At 41.3% G+C, this 17,050-nt stretch overlaps 1 protein-coding gene across 2 annotated transcripts in view; it reads left to right on the top strand.

Moving 5' to 3' along the window:
• The window catches only part of si:dkey-288a3.2 (protein phosphatase 1 regulatory subunit 37), a 66,953-nt gene extending 49,903 nt beyond the window's left edge, over positions 1 to 17,050 (top strand). For both annotated transcript variants that reach the window (XM_055005598.1, XM_035952078.2), the window contains exon 11: positions 14,068 to 17,050. In XM_055005598.1, the coding sequence (XP_054861573.1) occupies positions 14,068 to 14,208 (141 nt within the window). In that variant the 3' untranslated portion in view covers positions 14,209 to 17,050. The remainder of the gene's footprint in view (positions 1 to 14,067) is intronic.

The raw sequence follows: 17,050 nt of genomic DNA, 5'->3' as shown, positions 1-17,050 counted from the left end.
TATTTACTGTATTAAGTATATTACTATATTTACTGTATTAACTATATTTACTCTATTTACTGTATTAACTATATTTACTCTATTTACTGTATTTACAATTTAAAATATTCTTCAATTTTCATTTTCTGTCTCAGTCTGATCTCCATATTTCAGATTTAGATTTGTTCTGTCAGGAAAGAAAATGTTTCAGACCGCCTTAAAACACTAAAATCATGAAAACAAGTTCAACGAAACATTTTTGCTAAATTGAAGTATTATAAAGATATAGGATTCAGAGCCAAACCCGTGTTTAAATTCATTAGTATTCAGTATTTTCTTTACTACTAAAACCACCGGCTGGGCCAGAAGTAGATATTCACTCTACATTTAGAAAACATTTTATTAGAGGGTGTTAAAGGTTCCTGCTATGATGTGCTCACCTGATCTGCATTTTCACACTTTCACTGCTGTAGTTTCCACTTTATTTGCTCTTTATTTAATTTGTTTGCTCACAATCCCTGTAAAAAATAATTTTAAATAAAATCAGAAAAATCAAAACCAAAATTGTAAGAGATATCTTAATACCATTTCCTAAATAAAAATATAAAGGATGTGAAATACTGGTTTGGATAAATTGGATCTAAAAGTGAAACAAACAGGAAAACATCTGTAAACATCTGGACTGTTGCTGAGCTTTAATTCTATAAAACGACTAAACTGCACATCGATCAATCGCTCTAATCAGAGCAGCGGTTTGATTCAGACCAAATGTAATATTATTATTCACACATTCATTCTGGATCTAAAATATCAGCACATCTCTGCTCCTGATTTATCACATTTAATGCTGTTATTCTTTGAAACAAATATAGACCAGAGAAATTCATAAAACATCTCATTTTAGCTCAAACCCAAACCACACAGGCCGTAATCTAAAGGTATTTAAGGTGTATTTAATGTAAAACCTCAAATCTGTCTGATAAAAGTTACGTTTCTGCTCACAAGCTGGAAGAATATTTAGTTTAGTTTTATTTCTGCTGTCTCATATTCAGCTTCTCTTCTCCAGATGTTTATTTGTACTTTTTCTTTTTCTGTCTTCTGCTGAATGCCAGAATAATAATTAAATAAGAGCAGAGATGCTGTAATCACTCAAAATGAATCAACAAAAAAAGACCGTAGAAGATTTGAGTTAAACTGGGAAATACTGAGTGAGTTAAACCGTCGTCCTGCCGTGAAACATGTTGTAGTGAAATACTGCAGCTCTGGAATATTAATGTTATTTATATGTTTGTATTTTCATTAAACACGTTGTAGTGAAATACTGCAGAACTGGAATATCACCGTTATTTATATGTTTGTATTTTCATGAAACATGTTGTAGTGAAATACTGCAGAACTGGAATATCACCGTTATTTATATGTTTGTATTTTCGTTAAACATGTTGTAGTGAAATACTGCAGCTCTGGAATATTACCGTTATTGAAATGTTTGTATTTTCATAGACGTGGATTCGTAGGGAAATAAGAAAATAATCAGGAAAAGCGGCGTATTTCACACCAAAAAAATCCCACATATATTTTTTTCAGCCTAAAAACCATATTTAAACGTGTAATTCAGTTGTTTGGAATTAAACGTGTTTCTTAAAGATCATCAGTCTGATGATTCTCTTTGTGCTGAACCTCTGCATTTCAAAACTTCACAGTCAAACATCTCAAATACAGCAACATAGCTTTGTTTCTCACTGATCAACACGAAAACATATTCTCATTCCTCACACACACACACACACACACACACACACACACACACACACACACACACACACACACACCCAGAGGAAGCAGCTATTAGGAATACAACAGTGACATCTTCAGTTGGACTTATGGAAAGCTGCAGACGGAACAAAAGAAACGTTCCTGAAGCTGCTCCGTGTCTCTAAGTAAAAGGCTCAGAGATTCATTACCAGATACCAGAGCGATGCCTCGATCTGAGGGTTTCCTGACTAAACGCTGTCATTATTAACGTTCACTCCACCAGATACCAGAGCCATAAGTCTGAGGGTTTCCAGACTTAACGCTGTCATTCAAACGCTGCTGGATGTTTTCATTCAGGACCGAACCCTGATCAGGTCAGTTTAGTGAAAGTATTTACTGTTAAAATCCAACATCTACCCCAACAGGTCACCACAGGTTTCCTGAGAGATTCACTCAATTAAGTAGTAGTTTTGTTTGTTTTATTTAGTATTTGTCAATATCTGTACATTTAGTTAGTTTCTATGTGAATATTTTCACAGGTAGACGTACAGTTAGTCTGTAATTCAATTCAATTTTATTTATATAGCGCCAATTACAGTCAGATTGTCTCAAGACGCTTTACAGAACCCATATGCCTGACCCCCAGAGCAAGCCAAAAGGCGACAGTGGCAAGGAAAACACCCTTTTAACAGGGAGAAAACTTCAGCATTTAAATCTCTTATTCCAGATCGTCCCACTCAGACCCAGATCCAGACATCTACAGATCTACACATGTACAGATCTACACATCTGTAGCTCTATAGATCTACACATCTACAGAACTACACATCTATAGATCTACACATCTACAGATCTACCCATCTACAGATCTATAGAGCCACACATCTACAGATCCACACATCTACAGATCTATACATCTATAGATCTACCCACGGTTTGATTTCTGGGTTTTCATGTGACTCAGAGTTAATTTTAGTTGCATCCTTACTACCCACCCCAGTCTCCAAGCCCATCCCACTTACCCAGCAACACACACACACACCTACCCACCCACCCACAACACACACACACACACACAGTGGCGTATTAAGGCCTGTTCTAGCTGGACTTCCATTAAACTTCAGTTTTCTGTTTTCTGTCCAGTCAGTCCTACAGCTGACCCTTTATCCAACCAACCTCTAGAAGCATTAATGCTAAATATTTACTCCTCTAACTATCAGACTCTAGAGCTGGAAATGGATTTAATGTGTTTGCAGCCTTTTATCTGGTGTATATAATATTCTATGAAGAATAGATTAATTAAACAGATAATCCTGTCAGAGGAGGAGTTAGAATCACTGCTGCATAAATGAAGAAACTCTACTTTGTTCTTAATTTACTGACATTTACTGTCATTTTACTGACATTTACTACATTTAATTTACTGACATATACCATTTATAAAAATATAATACTGTCAGAGAGACACCATGTTCTGATGTTTGAACTGTCTTTTATTCAGGAGAATTTAACTTTAGCTGTTAAATAAAATACAAAAATCTACCGATTGGTCGATTCAGCTGAAGTGTTTTATTTTATAAATTATATTTAAAGTCGTATGATGTCACAGAAATAGATTTTATTTATTTATAGTAAAACACGAGCATTTCCTGTTTTTATTTTACTTACTTTGTTTTCCAGAATTTGTATTAAAATTGTGTTTTTAGGAGAACATCCGTGGATAGTTGTCCCTGTTTCTGTGCTCACTCCTTTTCCTTGCAGACAGGAGTCAAATAACAGGAATAAAACAGGAATAATCCCAGTTTTCACCTGTGTGTGTACCTGTGGTTTATGAGGAAACTAAACACACCTCCAGATTTAAAGCAGCGCGTTGTTGATCAGCCTCTACAATACGACTTAAAAAAAGACACAATACGCCACTCGCATAATACTTGAAACTGGCATCTGAGATGTCATTTACATATATTAGCATATAAAGTAATTGGCACAGATGCCAAGAAGCAGCCGCAAACAGATTAATTGTCATCGAGCAGTCGTGGTGACACAGTTAAAAATGAGCTCCTTTTAAGGCACCAATTATCAGAGAATTTCCAAAGTAACCTTTTTTCATCAGCGATTCCCTTCCCCATTGTCTCCCTCACACACACACACACACACACACACACACACACACACACACACACACACACACACACATGCACACACACACACACACACACACACACACACACAGGGACAGATAATATGCAGAGTATCAGCGTCCTAAATGTATAAATATTGTAAATAGCTGTCTGTCGTCTTTCAACTTGTTCCTTTGAAGGAAGCGTCGCTGCGTCGCTCTGAAAACGAGCACATGTGTCTTTGTTTAGCTGCAGACGGAACAAACGGTGGATTCTCACACATGCTCACTGTGAGAATCCGTAATGAATTTTCACAAATAGAAATAAGAATGTCTCTGCTGGGCTTCCATATGCTTGCTTCTTCTGTCTTTTTTTGTTTGTTTGTATGAACACATTTTAATGCTCAGTGTAGACTCAGGTATTGTTGTGTGTGTGTGTGTGTGTGTGTGTGTGTGTGTGTGTGTGTGTGTGTGTGTGTGTGTGTGTGTGTGTGTGTGTGTGTGTGTGTGTGTGTGTGTGTGTGTGTGTGTGTGTGTTAAAACTGATCCACCTCTGAACGTACACATGTTTACATCTGACCATGGCCCTCCTTCTACTACTAAGCTGAACTAACAAGCCTCCTCCTGGTCTATCAGCTCCTCCTGACCTCCAGAACCCTGTTTGAATTTTACTACCAACTATATATGTAGTACATTTAATGCCAGAGCCGTACATCATAGCAGAAACTATGAATCAGTTTCAATGTTAGCTTGTACTTTGTATGTATCATCTAGCTTATCATACATGTATCCAACTGTGTGTTATATGTTCCTTGTTCCCCACCCCCTCTTCTCCCATCCCTCCCCCTCTACCTCTACTCCTCTACCTCTACCCCTCTACCTCCACCTCTACCCCTCTACCTCCACCTCTATCCCTCTATGTCTCTACCCCTCTACCTCCACCTCTACCCCTCTACCTCCACCTCTATCCCTCTATGTCTCTACCCCTCTACCTCCACCTCTACCCCTCTACCTCCACCTCTATTCCTCTGTCTCTACCCCTCTACCTCTACCTCTATCCCTCTACCTCTCTACCCCTCTACCTCTTCCCCTCTACCTCTTCTGTCCCTCTCAACCCGCCCGGCCAGCAGCAGATGGGCCCCCCACGCAAAAGCCGGGTTCTGCTCAAGGTTTATTTCCCTGTTAAAAGAGTGTTTTCCTTGCCACTGTCTCCTTAGGGCTGCTCTGGGGTTCAGGCATATGGATTCTGTAAAGTGCCTTGAAACAATTTGACTGTAACTGGCGTTATATAAATAAAATTGAATTGAATTGAACCTGGTCCATCCTGGGTCTGGTACCTGACTGGAGCCTCGCCTCATTCCTCTGTGCTAGCACTAATTGGTCGGTGGCTCCGTTGGAAGGTCTTCCTGAAGGTAGAGGTGATAAATGAGCTGGTTTTAGGCTCCTTTACAGCTTGTTCAGTCCTACGCTGCTGTGCAGATATCTGAACTAATGCTGGGATGGAGGACGGGGATGCAGAGGCAGGAATGTGTTCATAAACTGGTGGAACTGGGGTTCAGTCGTCACCACATAAGGCCTGGTAGAGCAACATTCCATGGTGTTCTGGTAAATCAGCCGATAAACATCTAAATGAATGCAGACACAAGGTTGGATATGAAAGTTTTCCTCTTAGAAGGAACAATCTGTGATTGAAAAGCAAAAAAGAAAACAGACATCTAATTCATTATGAGAGCGTTTGACTCATTAAGGATCAAACATGAACCGCTGGTCTTCTGCTGCCATCTTATCTGTCTTCTTCAAATCCTCCTCTCTGCCTGTCTTTGCATTTTATTTCCTCCATAGCTGAGGCTGTTCACTGGTAGTTCTGGAGAGGAACAGACTGATGTTTACTGATGTTCATCCTGGAGGGACTGAACTCACATATTCATTACCTTTAATGTCTATAGTCCTGGAAAATACTGTAGATTTACTGAACTGCATTTATTATTCAGCCAAGGAACACGGTGGAGTTACGTGATGATTGGTGTTTGCCTGCCTGCCTGCCTGCCTGTCTGTCTGTCTGTCTGTCAGCAACATTACTCAAAAACAGACTCACAGATTTGGATGAAATTTCCAAGGGAGGTCAGAAATGACACAAGGACCAAGTGATTAGATTTTGGCAGTGATGCAGCTTATAGTCTGGATCCATGGATTTGTTAAAGATTTCTGTATAATTGCCAGATAGCGACATGGTGTCAGTGTAACTATGACAACCAGTGAACACTACGTCAGCTGCCTGCTGACGATCACATGATTGTGATCCTAATACAAATCCACCACTGAGGACTTATCAGGACTTATCCATCAGAAATTATCCAAGGACTGAGCAGCCTTGGAGGAGGATTGAGCAGCCTTGGAGGAGGACTGCTCTCTCTGAGTGCTTTTCTAGTTTACTGTAGGAGTCCCAGTCCTTCAGTGGTTAACTCTGTTGCTTTGCTGCCAGAATTTTCCACGTTGGAACCTTCTGGTTAGCGTGTCTTTTCTGTGGAGTTTGCATGTTCTCCCTGTTCTCTTCAGGAGCTTCCTTCCTCAGGACAAAGACCAGCATTGTAGGTCAATGTTTGATTCTAAAATGGCAGATGGTCCACCTCTTACCCTCAGCTGAAACAGCTGTAAGATAAATTGGTTTATTCTTTTATATGGATGACTAAACCTGGTTAACTGTCCCCACTGAATAAACCACTATAATTAATTAAATGAAACATGCTGTTAAAGGATCATTGTTGTGAAAATATGTACTTTTTGTGTTGTCAACAACTTCCATGTGCAGAGCCACAGAGGCACTGATGTCAGAGTGTGATAGACGTCATTCCTCTCCTCTAACCATTAAACCCATCAGCGAGACCCACTTCTGCACTGGTTTCCTCCATCAGTAGTTTATTCTGACTCACTGGAACACCACATGTGGATTCCTCTGAAAATACTTTCTCTCTGTTAAAAAAATAGTCAGTTTGTTTCTGTTAGTTGAAACTACAGTGAGCAGGTGTTCTAACAAATCTCTGAATCCATTTAAAAATGAAATCACATATTTTTGAGTAGTTTCATATCAATTTATTTCTTTAGTAGGAATCAAGAGACTTGAAGCTGAGAGCAGGAAAGTCAGGAAGTACTGAGAAGAACTAACTGCTAAAGCGTGGATTAGGCTTTCTGCACGAATGTGGCACATGGAAATGAGACGCACGGAATGAGAACGAGAACACATGTGGCTTTTAGAACACATGTGGCTTTTATCCTCCGTCTGCTCCCAGCCTGCAGGGGGCAGTGTATCTCAAACACACGTCTACAGCAGTACTAAACTAGAATAGAAGAAGTTTGGTATTTTTCCAAATAGCTGCATTTCAGCAGTTAGTTTTAGTTTCACATCATGAATTGTTGATAACGCGGTTACCACGGTGATCTCTGGGTGATGAATCGTATAAGTGTCTGAACTTCTGCTGCTAGGAGCTCCTGTTCTTCCACCATGTTTTACATGTGTCTCCGTCTGGGTTGTTATAAAAGGTTGAAGGTGTGCGATGTGGAAATTTCCCGCCTGCCTGATGAGGACCACCAGAGAGTGTCGTTGCTAAAATGACGTAATTTTTCCGTACGGAGCCTCGTGGACCTCGCAGACCCATCAAGCATAAAACAAGGTTAAGTTTAATCTCTTAATGGGTTAATTAACATTAAAAACACCACAGAACAGCACCAACCTCATACCTGTTCTTAATAATGTCCTCTAAACACCAGACCATGGATCTGTTGGACCTCTGGGCAGAACTTCAGAGGAAATATTCATTTCAGAAAAAAAGAAACTAGCATGTATTTTCCTACCCCAGTAACTATTTTGTGACCCACTGTGGGATCCTGACCCCCGGTTGGGTTCTGTTCCTTTAAAGCGTCGTTTAAATCAGTATATTCTGTGACGGAGCTCCACACATCCGTCTATTAGATCACAGGTGTTTTAGGAGGAAGCGGACTGAGTGTTTGGGTCCTGACTGGATCCTCAGCAGCACTGGAATTATTTACATGTACAGAGTGCCTTTGCATTTCTATACTCATGCACACATACATGTAAATATGTGTGTGTATGTGTGTGCGTGCACTCCCATGTGTGTTTATATTCCTTAATGACTTTCTAATTCAGGGCCAGCAGGAACCTGCCTTTATCTCTATTAGTTTAGTAGCCAGGCAAACAAAGAGAATCTGTGGCCATGGCAGCGAGCCAGAGGAAGACTCAGCCATAAAAGCACTTGTCCATCTGTGTCTCCTCCTCCACCTCCTCCTCCACACTCACTCATCCTCTCTGGGTGTGAAACTCTCCTCTTCTCTGTCAGGAAAAGAAAAAAACTCTACATTTCTCCGGGCTCAGCGGCTTGCTGATTCAATCTACAGTATCGATTGTTCCACTGGCATATAAAGAAATTATAAACGTAGAGTTGGACTTTGGATGGTGTGTGTGTGTGTGTGTGTGTGTGTGTGTGTGTGTGTGTGTGTGTGTGTGTGTGTGTGTGTGTGTGTGTGTGTGTGTGTGCGTGTGTGTGCACAGACATAACTTTTCCGTGCAAAATCAGATGCACTTTCTGAATCTACCAGGAGCTCCTGGCATGAAACTGAAGACATAATATTTCTCAAAATGCAGAAACACCAAACCAGAAATGAACTAATGTTTTGTTGTCCAGCTCTGGACCAATGGATCGGTCTGTCTAACCATAGTGGTGTCTTGTACATACACAGAGTAATATAGAATAATGTGCCACACTAACTGATTTTTTTCACCAGAACATTCTAATAATCTCAATCTGCTGTCATATAAATTTAACCAGTGTCGTTTTAAAAATATGCTTAAGTTTAATTGTAGAATCATGGGAGATATATATATATATATATATATATATATATATATATATATATATATATATATATATATATCCCAGAGTCATGACCACCTTACCCTGGTCTTCTGCTGCCAAAGCAGCCCTGACCCACTAAGGCATGGACTCTGGTATACCCTGGAGGTGTGCTGTGGTATCTGGACTGATGGATGGATGGATGGATGGATGGATGGATGATGGATGGATGGATGTCCACTGCAGGAACATCTGACAACAGCCGCAGTTCTGGAGATGCTCTGCTCCAGTTGTCTTGTCAAACCCGTTCAAATCTTCATTCTTGCCCATTTTTCCGGCTTCTAAATCATCAGCTTTGAGGCCAAAATATTCCCCTGCTGCCAGAGATATCCATCCCACTAACAGGAGCCCCGATGAAGAGATGATCCATGTTAGTGGTCATCATGTTATACCAGCAGTGTGACGGTTCAGTCATGTACAAAATTAACAAATAAAACTAATATTGACTCAAAGTTACTTTGACCTGCTAATCACAAAAACAGTCATGTTGGTTGAAGTGATGGAAGCTTGTGGAAAATGTGATGAGGTGTCAAACTGAAATATTGCTTCATTTTCAAGGGTCACCAACAAAAAGCAGCTTAAAACCTGTGCATGTGGCTGTTAGCTCCAAACCACTAATTCTGTGTGAAAGTTTATTGTTTTGGTTTTCATTGGGCACACATACACATGTTACAATTGGACGGTGTATGATACCTAGTATAAATGTATATAATGTCAGCAGACATCCTTTAATTGTTGCATCAGTGATAACATCTGACATCAGACAAAGGTTTTATAGCTGACATAACCCCTGACCTCTAATGCTTCATGTGGTCAGAAACGTTTCCTTCAGCTCCGGTACCCTGGGGCTCCTTTCAGCTTGGTCCTTAGTGTTCACCTTGTCAGTCTCATTACAGGACATATGCTCCTCACCGCTACAGCCGCTAACTATATGTTGACTGTCTGGTTGTCTGGTGCCGGAGCGCAGCCAAAATAATCCGCGGTGGCTGGAGACAGCCGGGGGACACATTCACCACTGGGCTCCAATGGGAAAATGCAAGGAAATGCTTTTACCACTCTGGTCCACCAACATTTGTCCAGGACAGGACAGGTTGTCTAAGTCACAGACTGTGGATTTGATCTGTCAGCTTGTAGACATGTTGACTGTTCAGCTAAAACACACAACGCTCACATATGAGAGGGTCCTTAGCTGCTGAGTCATATGGATATATGTTTGGTGCTTAGTACTCTGCCAAGGGACACGGTGGTGTTATGTGATGATCAGTGTCTGTCTGTCTGTCAGCAACATTACTCAAAAACAGACTAATAGATTTGGATGAAATTTCCAGGGAAGGTCAGCAATGACTCAAGGACAAAGTGATTAGATTTTGGCAGTGATGTGGCTTACAGTCTGGATCCATGGATTAGTTAAAGATTTCTGTATCATTGCCAGGTAGCGTCACGGATAGAGTCACTGTAACCATGACAACCAGTGAACACTACGTCAGCTGCCTGCTGACGATCACATGATTGTGATCCTACTACAAATCCACCGCTGAGGACTTATCAGGACATCCGTCAGAAATGATACAATGATGAGCAGCCTTGGAGGAGGACTGAGCAGTCTTGGAGGAGGACCGAGCAGCCTTGAAGGAGGATTGTGCTCTCTGACTGCTTTTCTTGTGGTCACAATGTGCAGATGCTTGGCATTGAGAATCAATGTGGGTCAATTTTCTTCCTTTCTCCATCTGAGTTGGCTAATTAACCAACTTTTTAGCCAAACAAAGCAAAGGATGAGCAAATATCCACGGCAGCAGGCACAGGAAGGACTGCATCCCTCACAAGAAGCTGACGTAAAACAAGATAAAACGGTTTAAGATCTGCCTCATGTTGCCTGTTCTGACCCCAGGATGTCACCTGACCGGCAGGTTTATCTGAGACCACCACACAGCACAAACACATCCTCTGGTTTCTGCATTATGCTCACGGATGCCTGGCAGCATGACTCTGTGTGTGTGTGTGTGTATATATGTGTGTGTATATGTATGTGTGTGCATATATGTGGGTGTGTGTGTGTGTTCCTGAGCTTCCTCTGACCTCTTTGGCTCTGGGCTTTGGTGTCGTTGGCATCTCTCTTCTCTCTCAGCAGAAGGTGGAGGCTGTGAACTCTGACCCCCCACCACCAGCATCTACACCCACATCCAGACAAACCTGTTCTACCAGCAGAAGGTTGCATCTCTGTTCTCCACACGCTACACGCCAGCCAAGCCCCCCCCCACCCCCACCCCACCCCCCACCCCCCCACCCCGCACACACACACACACACACACACACACACACACACACACACACACACACACACACCTCACCTTCCCGAAGCGTTGGCAGGGCGTCTGGCGTGTTGGTGTGTCGGCGGCTGCTGGTGGTGAGCTGCCCTCTGTCATTCATGCAGAGCAGCCCTGTCCAACTGTCACTTCCTGACAGGCCCATAATCAATCTCTTTATTAACTGCTCTGCTGCAGACTGCTGCCGCTGAGGGGAGGGAGGAGGGAGGAGGAGGAGGAGGAGGAGTGAGAAAGGAGGATGAGAAAGGAGGAGTCAGGCTGCAGCTTGGAAAGTTGTGAGTTTGTTTTAAGTGATTAAAGCTTTAATGTCTTTATTTAGAAACTTTTATCTTAGAGGCTGCATCAAACTTTACCAAAAAAAAAAAACATGACCAAAAAAAAGCAAAAAAAAAGAGAATTAGTTGTAGTCAAGTTTAGTGGTGAGAAAGAGTTGTTGTTGATGATTAAAGGGAATATCAGAATGTTTTCTAATAATAAAGACTGCTGACTAACTGCTCCTAGGTCAGATTAAACACAATCACATGACTCACTGTTTCATTATATAGCACATAAAAATAAAATACCACTGCACTAAGGTGCTTTCCAGTTATTATATGATTGGAATCACAAATTAATGTGACCATGCTGGGGTTGAGATCCTGTAATGTTATTCATGATGTAAATTTACTCAAGAAATGTAAATATTCAGGATTTAAAACCTTCAAATATTATGTAAAATTCAGGTAGGTCTTTTCATTACTGATCAGTCTGTTAATCTACACCATGGAGAGTAAAGCAACAGAAAGAAGGGATTGTTGTGGCACAAAATCAGTTTGACATGACTGAATGAATGTGAAGCTTAAACACAAAGTTCTACAGCAACCCACTCGGTTCAACTCAATTCAATCTTTAATTGTGATTGTTAATAAAACAACAAATTTTGTTCAGAGCATGTCACACATTGCAAAACACCTATTAAAAATAACTATTCCTAAATTTAAAGATTTTTTCAGTTAATGTAAAGACTGAAGGTCCGTCCATGAAGCAGAATGAAGCTCAGAACTCCTGTAGATGTGGAAGGAAGGCTGTGACTTCACTCTGGAGACTGTCCTACAGTAAATCCCTGTACCAATCAAAGCACGGTTCAAGTCTGACTGTTTTAATGACAAATTACAGACACGTTACAGACGGAGAAACTCGTCGTACAGTTCCCCCTCACAACAGGCATTTGTTTTCAGAAGCAGTAGTTTTGCTGCCATATGTGCGATCAGACAGATGGAGGGGTGGATAATGGATAAACCTGGATGGAGGGTCTGATGGAGCTCTGTAGACTTGGATAATGACATTTAAACTACCCATCAAACCTCTGGGGTCACTTAGAAATGTCCTTATTTTAGAAAGAAAATCAGTTTTATTTTCAGTGAAGATAGCATTAAATGAATGATAAATCCAGAGTAGACATTGTTAATGAGGTAAATGACTATTGTGGCTGGAAACGAATGATTTTTAATGGAATATCTCCATAGAGGTACAGAGGAACATTTCCAGCAACCATCACTCCTGTGTTCTAATGCTACATTGTGTTAGCTAATGGTGTTGAAAGGCTCATTGAGGATTAGAAAACCCTTGTGCAGTTATGTTAGCACTCACTGCTATTTTATTTCTCCACTGCACTGTCACAATGTTTGTAGACACTCTGTGATCGGGAAGTTGTAATGTGGAAATGATGAACTGAGGCTGAATGTTCTTGAACTAATTTTTTTTCAGAAATTTCAGGTTGTTCATAATGTTTTCTAAAAAGATAATTTATTAACTGAATATTTTCAGAATGTACTTTTTTACACTACAACAAAGGAAACATTGTGAGTCATGGTTATTTATAGGTTACTGTGCTGTGATTTTACTGGTCACTGGAGATCAGACTGGGCTGAATGTGGAACCTAGACTAAGATGAGTTTGACTCCTCTGCCTTAAATGGATATTTGAAAATGAAATGGTGTTGGTGTTTCCACATTTAAAGAGACAAAGCAGTGAGTGATGACAGAGAGGAAGGGTTTTGGGATGCTGGGTTTTCCTGACAGAATCACACCCGTCGTCATGGTGATAATTTAGGATTAATGATTGTGGTGACCAGCAGGACTACAGCTCTATCCTGGAAGTTTTACCTGTCTGTTTCTTTCTCCATTGACAGTAACTCCTTCTTTCCTCTTCCCATGTGTGGACTGACAGGCCTGTTACTGGGATTACACCTACAACTCTTTAAGTGTGTTCCCAGTACACAAAAAGCACAAAAGGAAGGTTTTCTGAAAATGTCAAGCATAAAATAATGAAAATATGAGAATATCTAAAGAGGAGCAGGTAGTTTGAGAGAAGGTTATAAAAGACAGTCCTGATAGCAGTCTGCATGTACATTTAACACTTTAAGAGCTAAATATCTTAATATTCATGCTCCCCAGAGGATGATCTGTAATAATTCTAGCTACTCTTTAATGTTCCTCTACTGCCACCACCAAGGGAGAACTCCTCCCATTAGAGAGGTCTGATGATGTATGAAACCTGTCAGAGGATTTAAACAGCAGCAAACTCTTCATCTCTTAGATTCCTGTTTATGGATCACATCAGGGATCTGTTTATCCTGATAACTACTTGGATCGGTGGCCTATTTATCCTACAGTGATTGTTGAAAGCAGAAGGTCTTCCAGCGATGTGAGGCCTCAGCACCAGGATGGATTTAACTGATTAAAAATAATGATTACTAACTTTAAAGATTTTAGACACTAACGACCAACCTGACAGACGAGAAATTAATGAAGTGTTGGAGGCAACAGTTGCTCATCTAACTAAGGAGAGGGAGACAGAATCATTCTTCATCAAAACAAACAAAAGAAAATCCTGTTTTTTTATCATAGAGATGTCAAATAACTGAACGGTGACTCCCATGTTTCTGACATTAATACATTGCTGATGTTCTGGCTGTGATCACCAGGATGAGTTCCTGAAGGAGACCCAGACCCGACTCCAGACAGAGATCACACAGCGCTGCCTCGCCAATGCCAGCAGCTCCGGCCTCCAAACAGAAACCTCTGAGACCTCAACGACCAACCGACGAGAACCTGAACAGAAATGAAGAGAGCTAACCCTAACCCCAGACCTCAATGACCAAACGACAAGCTGACAGAATGCTACAGCCTGAGCATGCACACCGATCACTTAAAGCCACCACATGTATTCATCTCCCAGTGTTCCCAGTGTTCCCAGTCTAAACAGCTTAATATAATAATAATTCCACTGCAAACAATCATAACCATAAAACTCCAAATCACTAAAAAAGGCAGAGAAGAGCTCCCTGATGGAACGCCGCCTTCCTGCTGCTTCCAGCCTGATGTTCCCACAGAGCTGCTCACTGTTTTCCATACAGCAGTTTAGCAGCTCAGTCCAAACCTGACCAGAAATGAAGAGAACTAACCGAACCATAACCTTAACCCACTAACCCTACCACTAACCCTACTAACCCTAACCCACTAACCCTACCACTAACCCTACTAACCCTACTAACCCTAACCCTGACCACTGCACCTCCTCTAAAGTTAGCTGATAAATACTGCATTATTACTGAAGCATCCTTTTTAACAGAGTGGTGATTCCATGGTGCAGACATCCATCCTCCACGAACCTCTACTGGAGGGTTCTGGTGCTGCTATTTCCCTGTTGTGTGTTAGTTTGTTGTGTTGTAATGTTGTGTTGTTATGCTGTGTGGAGAAGGAGAGAGAGAGAGAGAGAGAGAGAGAGAGAGAGAGAGAGAGAGTGTGTGTGTGTGTCTGTCTGTCTGTCTGAGCATTGACAGAAGGAATGTCTTGGCGTGTCAGATGGTTCTGTTCTGTAGTGAGGTGAGGTCCAGTGCTCCTGCAGCCCTGGATGATTCTTTTATCCGTGGATGGTCTAACTATTGAATTAGTAATTATAATTATTAGTTATTGTTATTAAACGGCCTGTATCCTGTGATCTGCTGATGTGACTGAATGAAGCCCTCCTCCCCTCCAGCAACCATCAGCAGATCACTGACTGACATTTGAGATATCAGAGATTCACACCCAGTGCACCTCTACATACATCCACACCCCTAGATGACACTCCACTGCCCCCCGAGCCAGAGTGGGAGGTGTGTGTGATTATCTGGTGTGTGTGGAAGCAGACTGATAGCAGTGTGTGACTCACCCTCCCACCCCCAGTCCTGCCTGATGTTTCAGTCTCCATCTCCCACCTCCTTCTTCTCCACCTCCATCATCACCCATGTGGGCATGGCGCCCTCCCAGCCTCCCTCTCCTCCAGCCAAATAGGCCCCAGGACTGCATTTCCAGCCCAGGTCTTCTCACTGGTGTCCCCCCCAGCCCAACCCTCCCTGAGGCCCCTGAACCCCCTCCAGTCCTGATGGCAGAGGCAGAGGAGGCAGATGCCCGGGCAGTGGGAGCAGGGCAGCATCCAGGACAGCACCGGGCCTCCTTTATCATAGTTAGAGGAGGGAAGGCAAGGCATGAATATCAGCACACACACATACACACACATACACACACACACACACACACACACACACACACGGACACATATGGACACACACACACATGCTATGCAGACTAAAGCAAACTGCAGCTTACACTGAAAATAAGCATTTAACAGTTTATCATACGATAAAACCAGAAAAGCCCTCCAAGAGCTCAGTCCTCCTCCAAGGCTGCTCATTCCCCCATATGTCAGAAATGCAGCATTTGTTTATTAGTTACTGATGATCAGAAATCACAGCACCATAGAATGTGCCCATTTATTATAGATGTACCCACAAACACAATGACCTTGCGCTGAGCACAGGCGCATGTTCTGCATGTGTACGTTATGTACGGATACTGAATCACGTGACCTAAATATGTAGCGGGCATCAGCAGGCAGCTGACGTGTTTTTGAGTAATGCATAACAGACAGACAGACAGACAGTGTCATATGAAATGACAGACAGCCCTGCTACAATCATTCGTCTGCATATAAATTAATTATAAATAACTGAATACTGAATTCACCAGAACTTCATAGTCTCTGTATGAGTGAAGACACTAGATAGAAAGGTTTCAAGTGATCTAGGATTTTGTATGAAGTGTATTATTATTGCATGCTTTTGCTAAGATATAGAAAAATTAAACAAAAATGTACTCGGTGGCTTTGTGTGTGAATATGAATAAATGTTGGTCCTTCTTTCAGGCGTGATATAAATGTAATCATCTGGAATATCAGACTAATACACACTGCTTTTTGGAAGATGCCACAGAGGACATAAACCACTGGTTATTTCTCTAACTCTGTATTTTTAAAGCTTGTTCTAATATCCACTGTGAAGTCAGCATCCTAAAACAGCTACAGGGTTTATCTGTGCATTTAAGTCCAATGGACCGAGCGTTGTCAGGAAGTGAAAGTTAAGAAGTTGTCCAGTAGATGATAACCGCAGTATAACTTCTTAGTAAGATACTGAATTTTACCCCCTTGTAATAAAATTTAATACCCTATTGTGTACTGCTACTCAGTTATACCAGAGTAATGATGGTGTTTTATGAAGCACTGCCACAAAATGAATAACTGACAGAATTCAACATGATGAACACGTAAACTACATATTTATGGATGACAGAACTGGAAAACAGAATGTGCAGTTTGAACATGTATGTTACAGGCAACTATATGTTCAAATGAGAAAACTGTGTAAACTAGCAGACACAGAGTTTGTTCTCTTGGGCCTCTGTATCCCTATGGAGATATTCCATTAAAAATCATCCATTTCAAGCTAGAATAGTCATTTACCACATTAACAATGTCTACACTGGATTTATCATTCATTTAATGTTATCTTCATTGAAAAAAGCTGCATTTCTTTTAAAACAAAGGACATTTCTTAGTGACCTTAAACTTTTGAACGGTAGTGTATTTAC

This window comes from Amphiprion ocellaris, chromosome 20 (genome assembly GCF_022539595.1).
Source record: "Amphiprion ocellaris isolate individual 3 ecotype Okinawa chromosome 20, ASM2253959v1, whole genome shotgun sequence".
NCBI lineage: Eukaryota > Metazoa > Chordata > Actinopteri > Pomacentridae > Amphiprion > Amphiprion ocellaris.
Note: the sequence above shows the minus strand (reverse complement) of the source record. Positions and strands in the feature narration are given on the sequence as shown.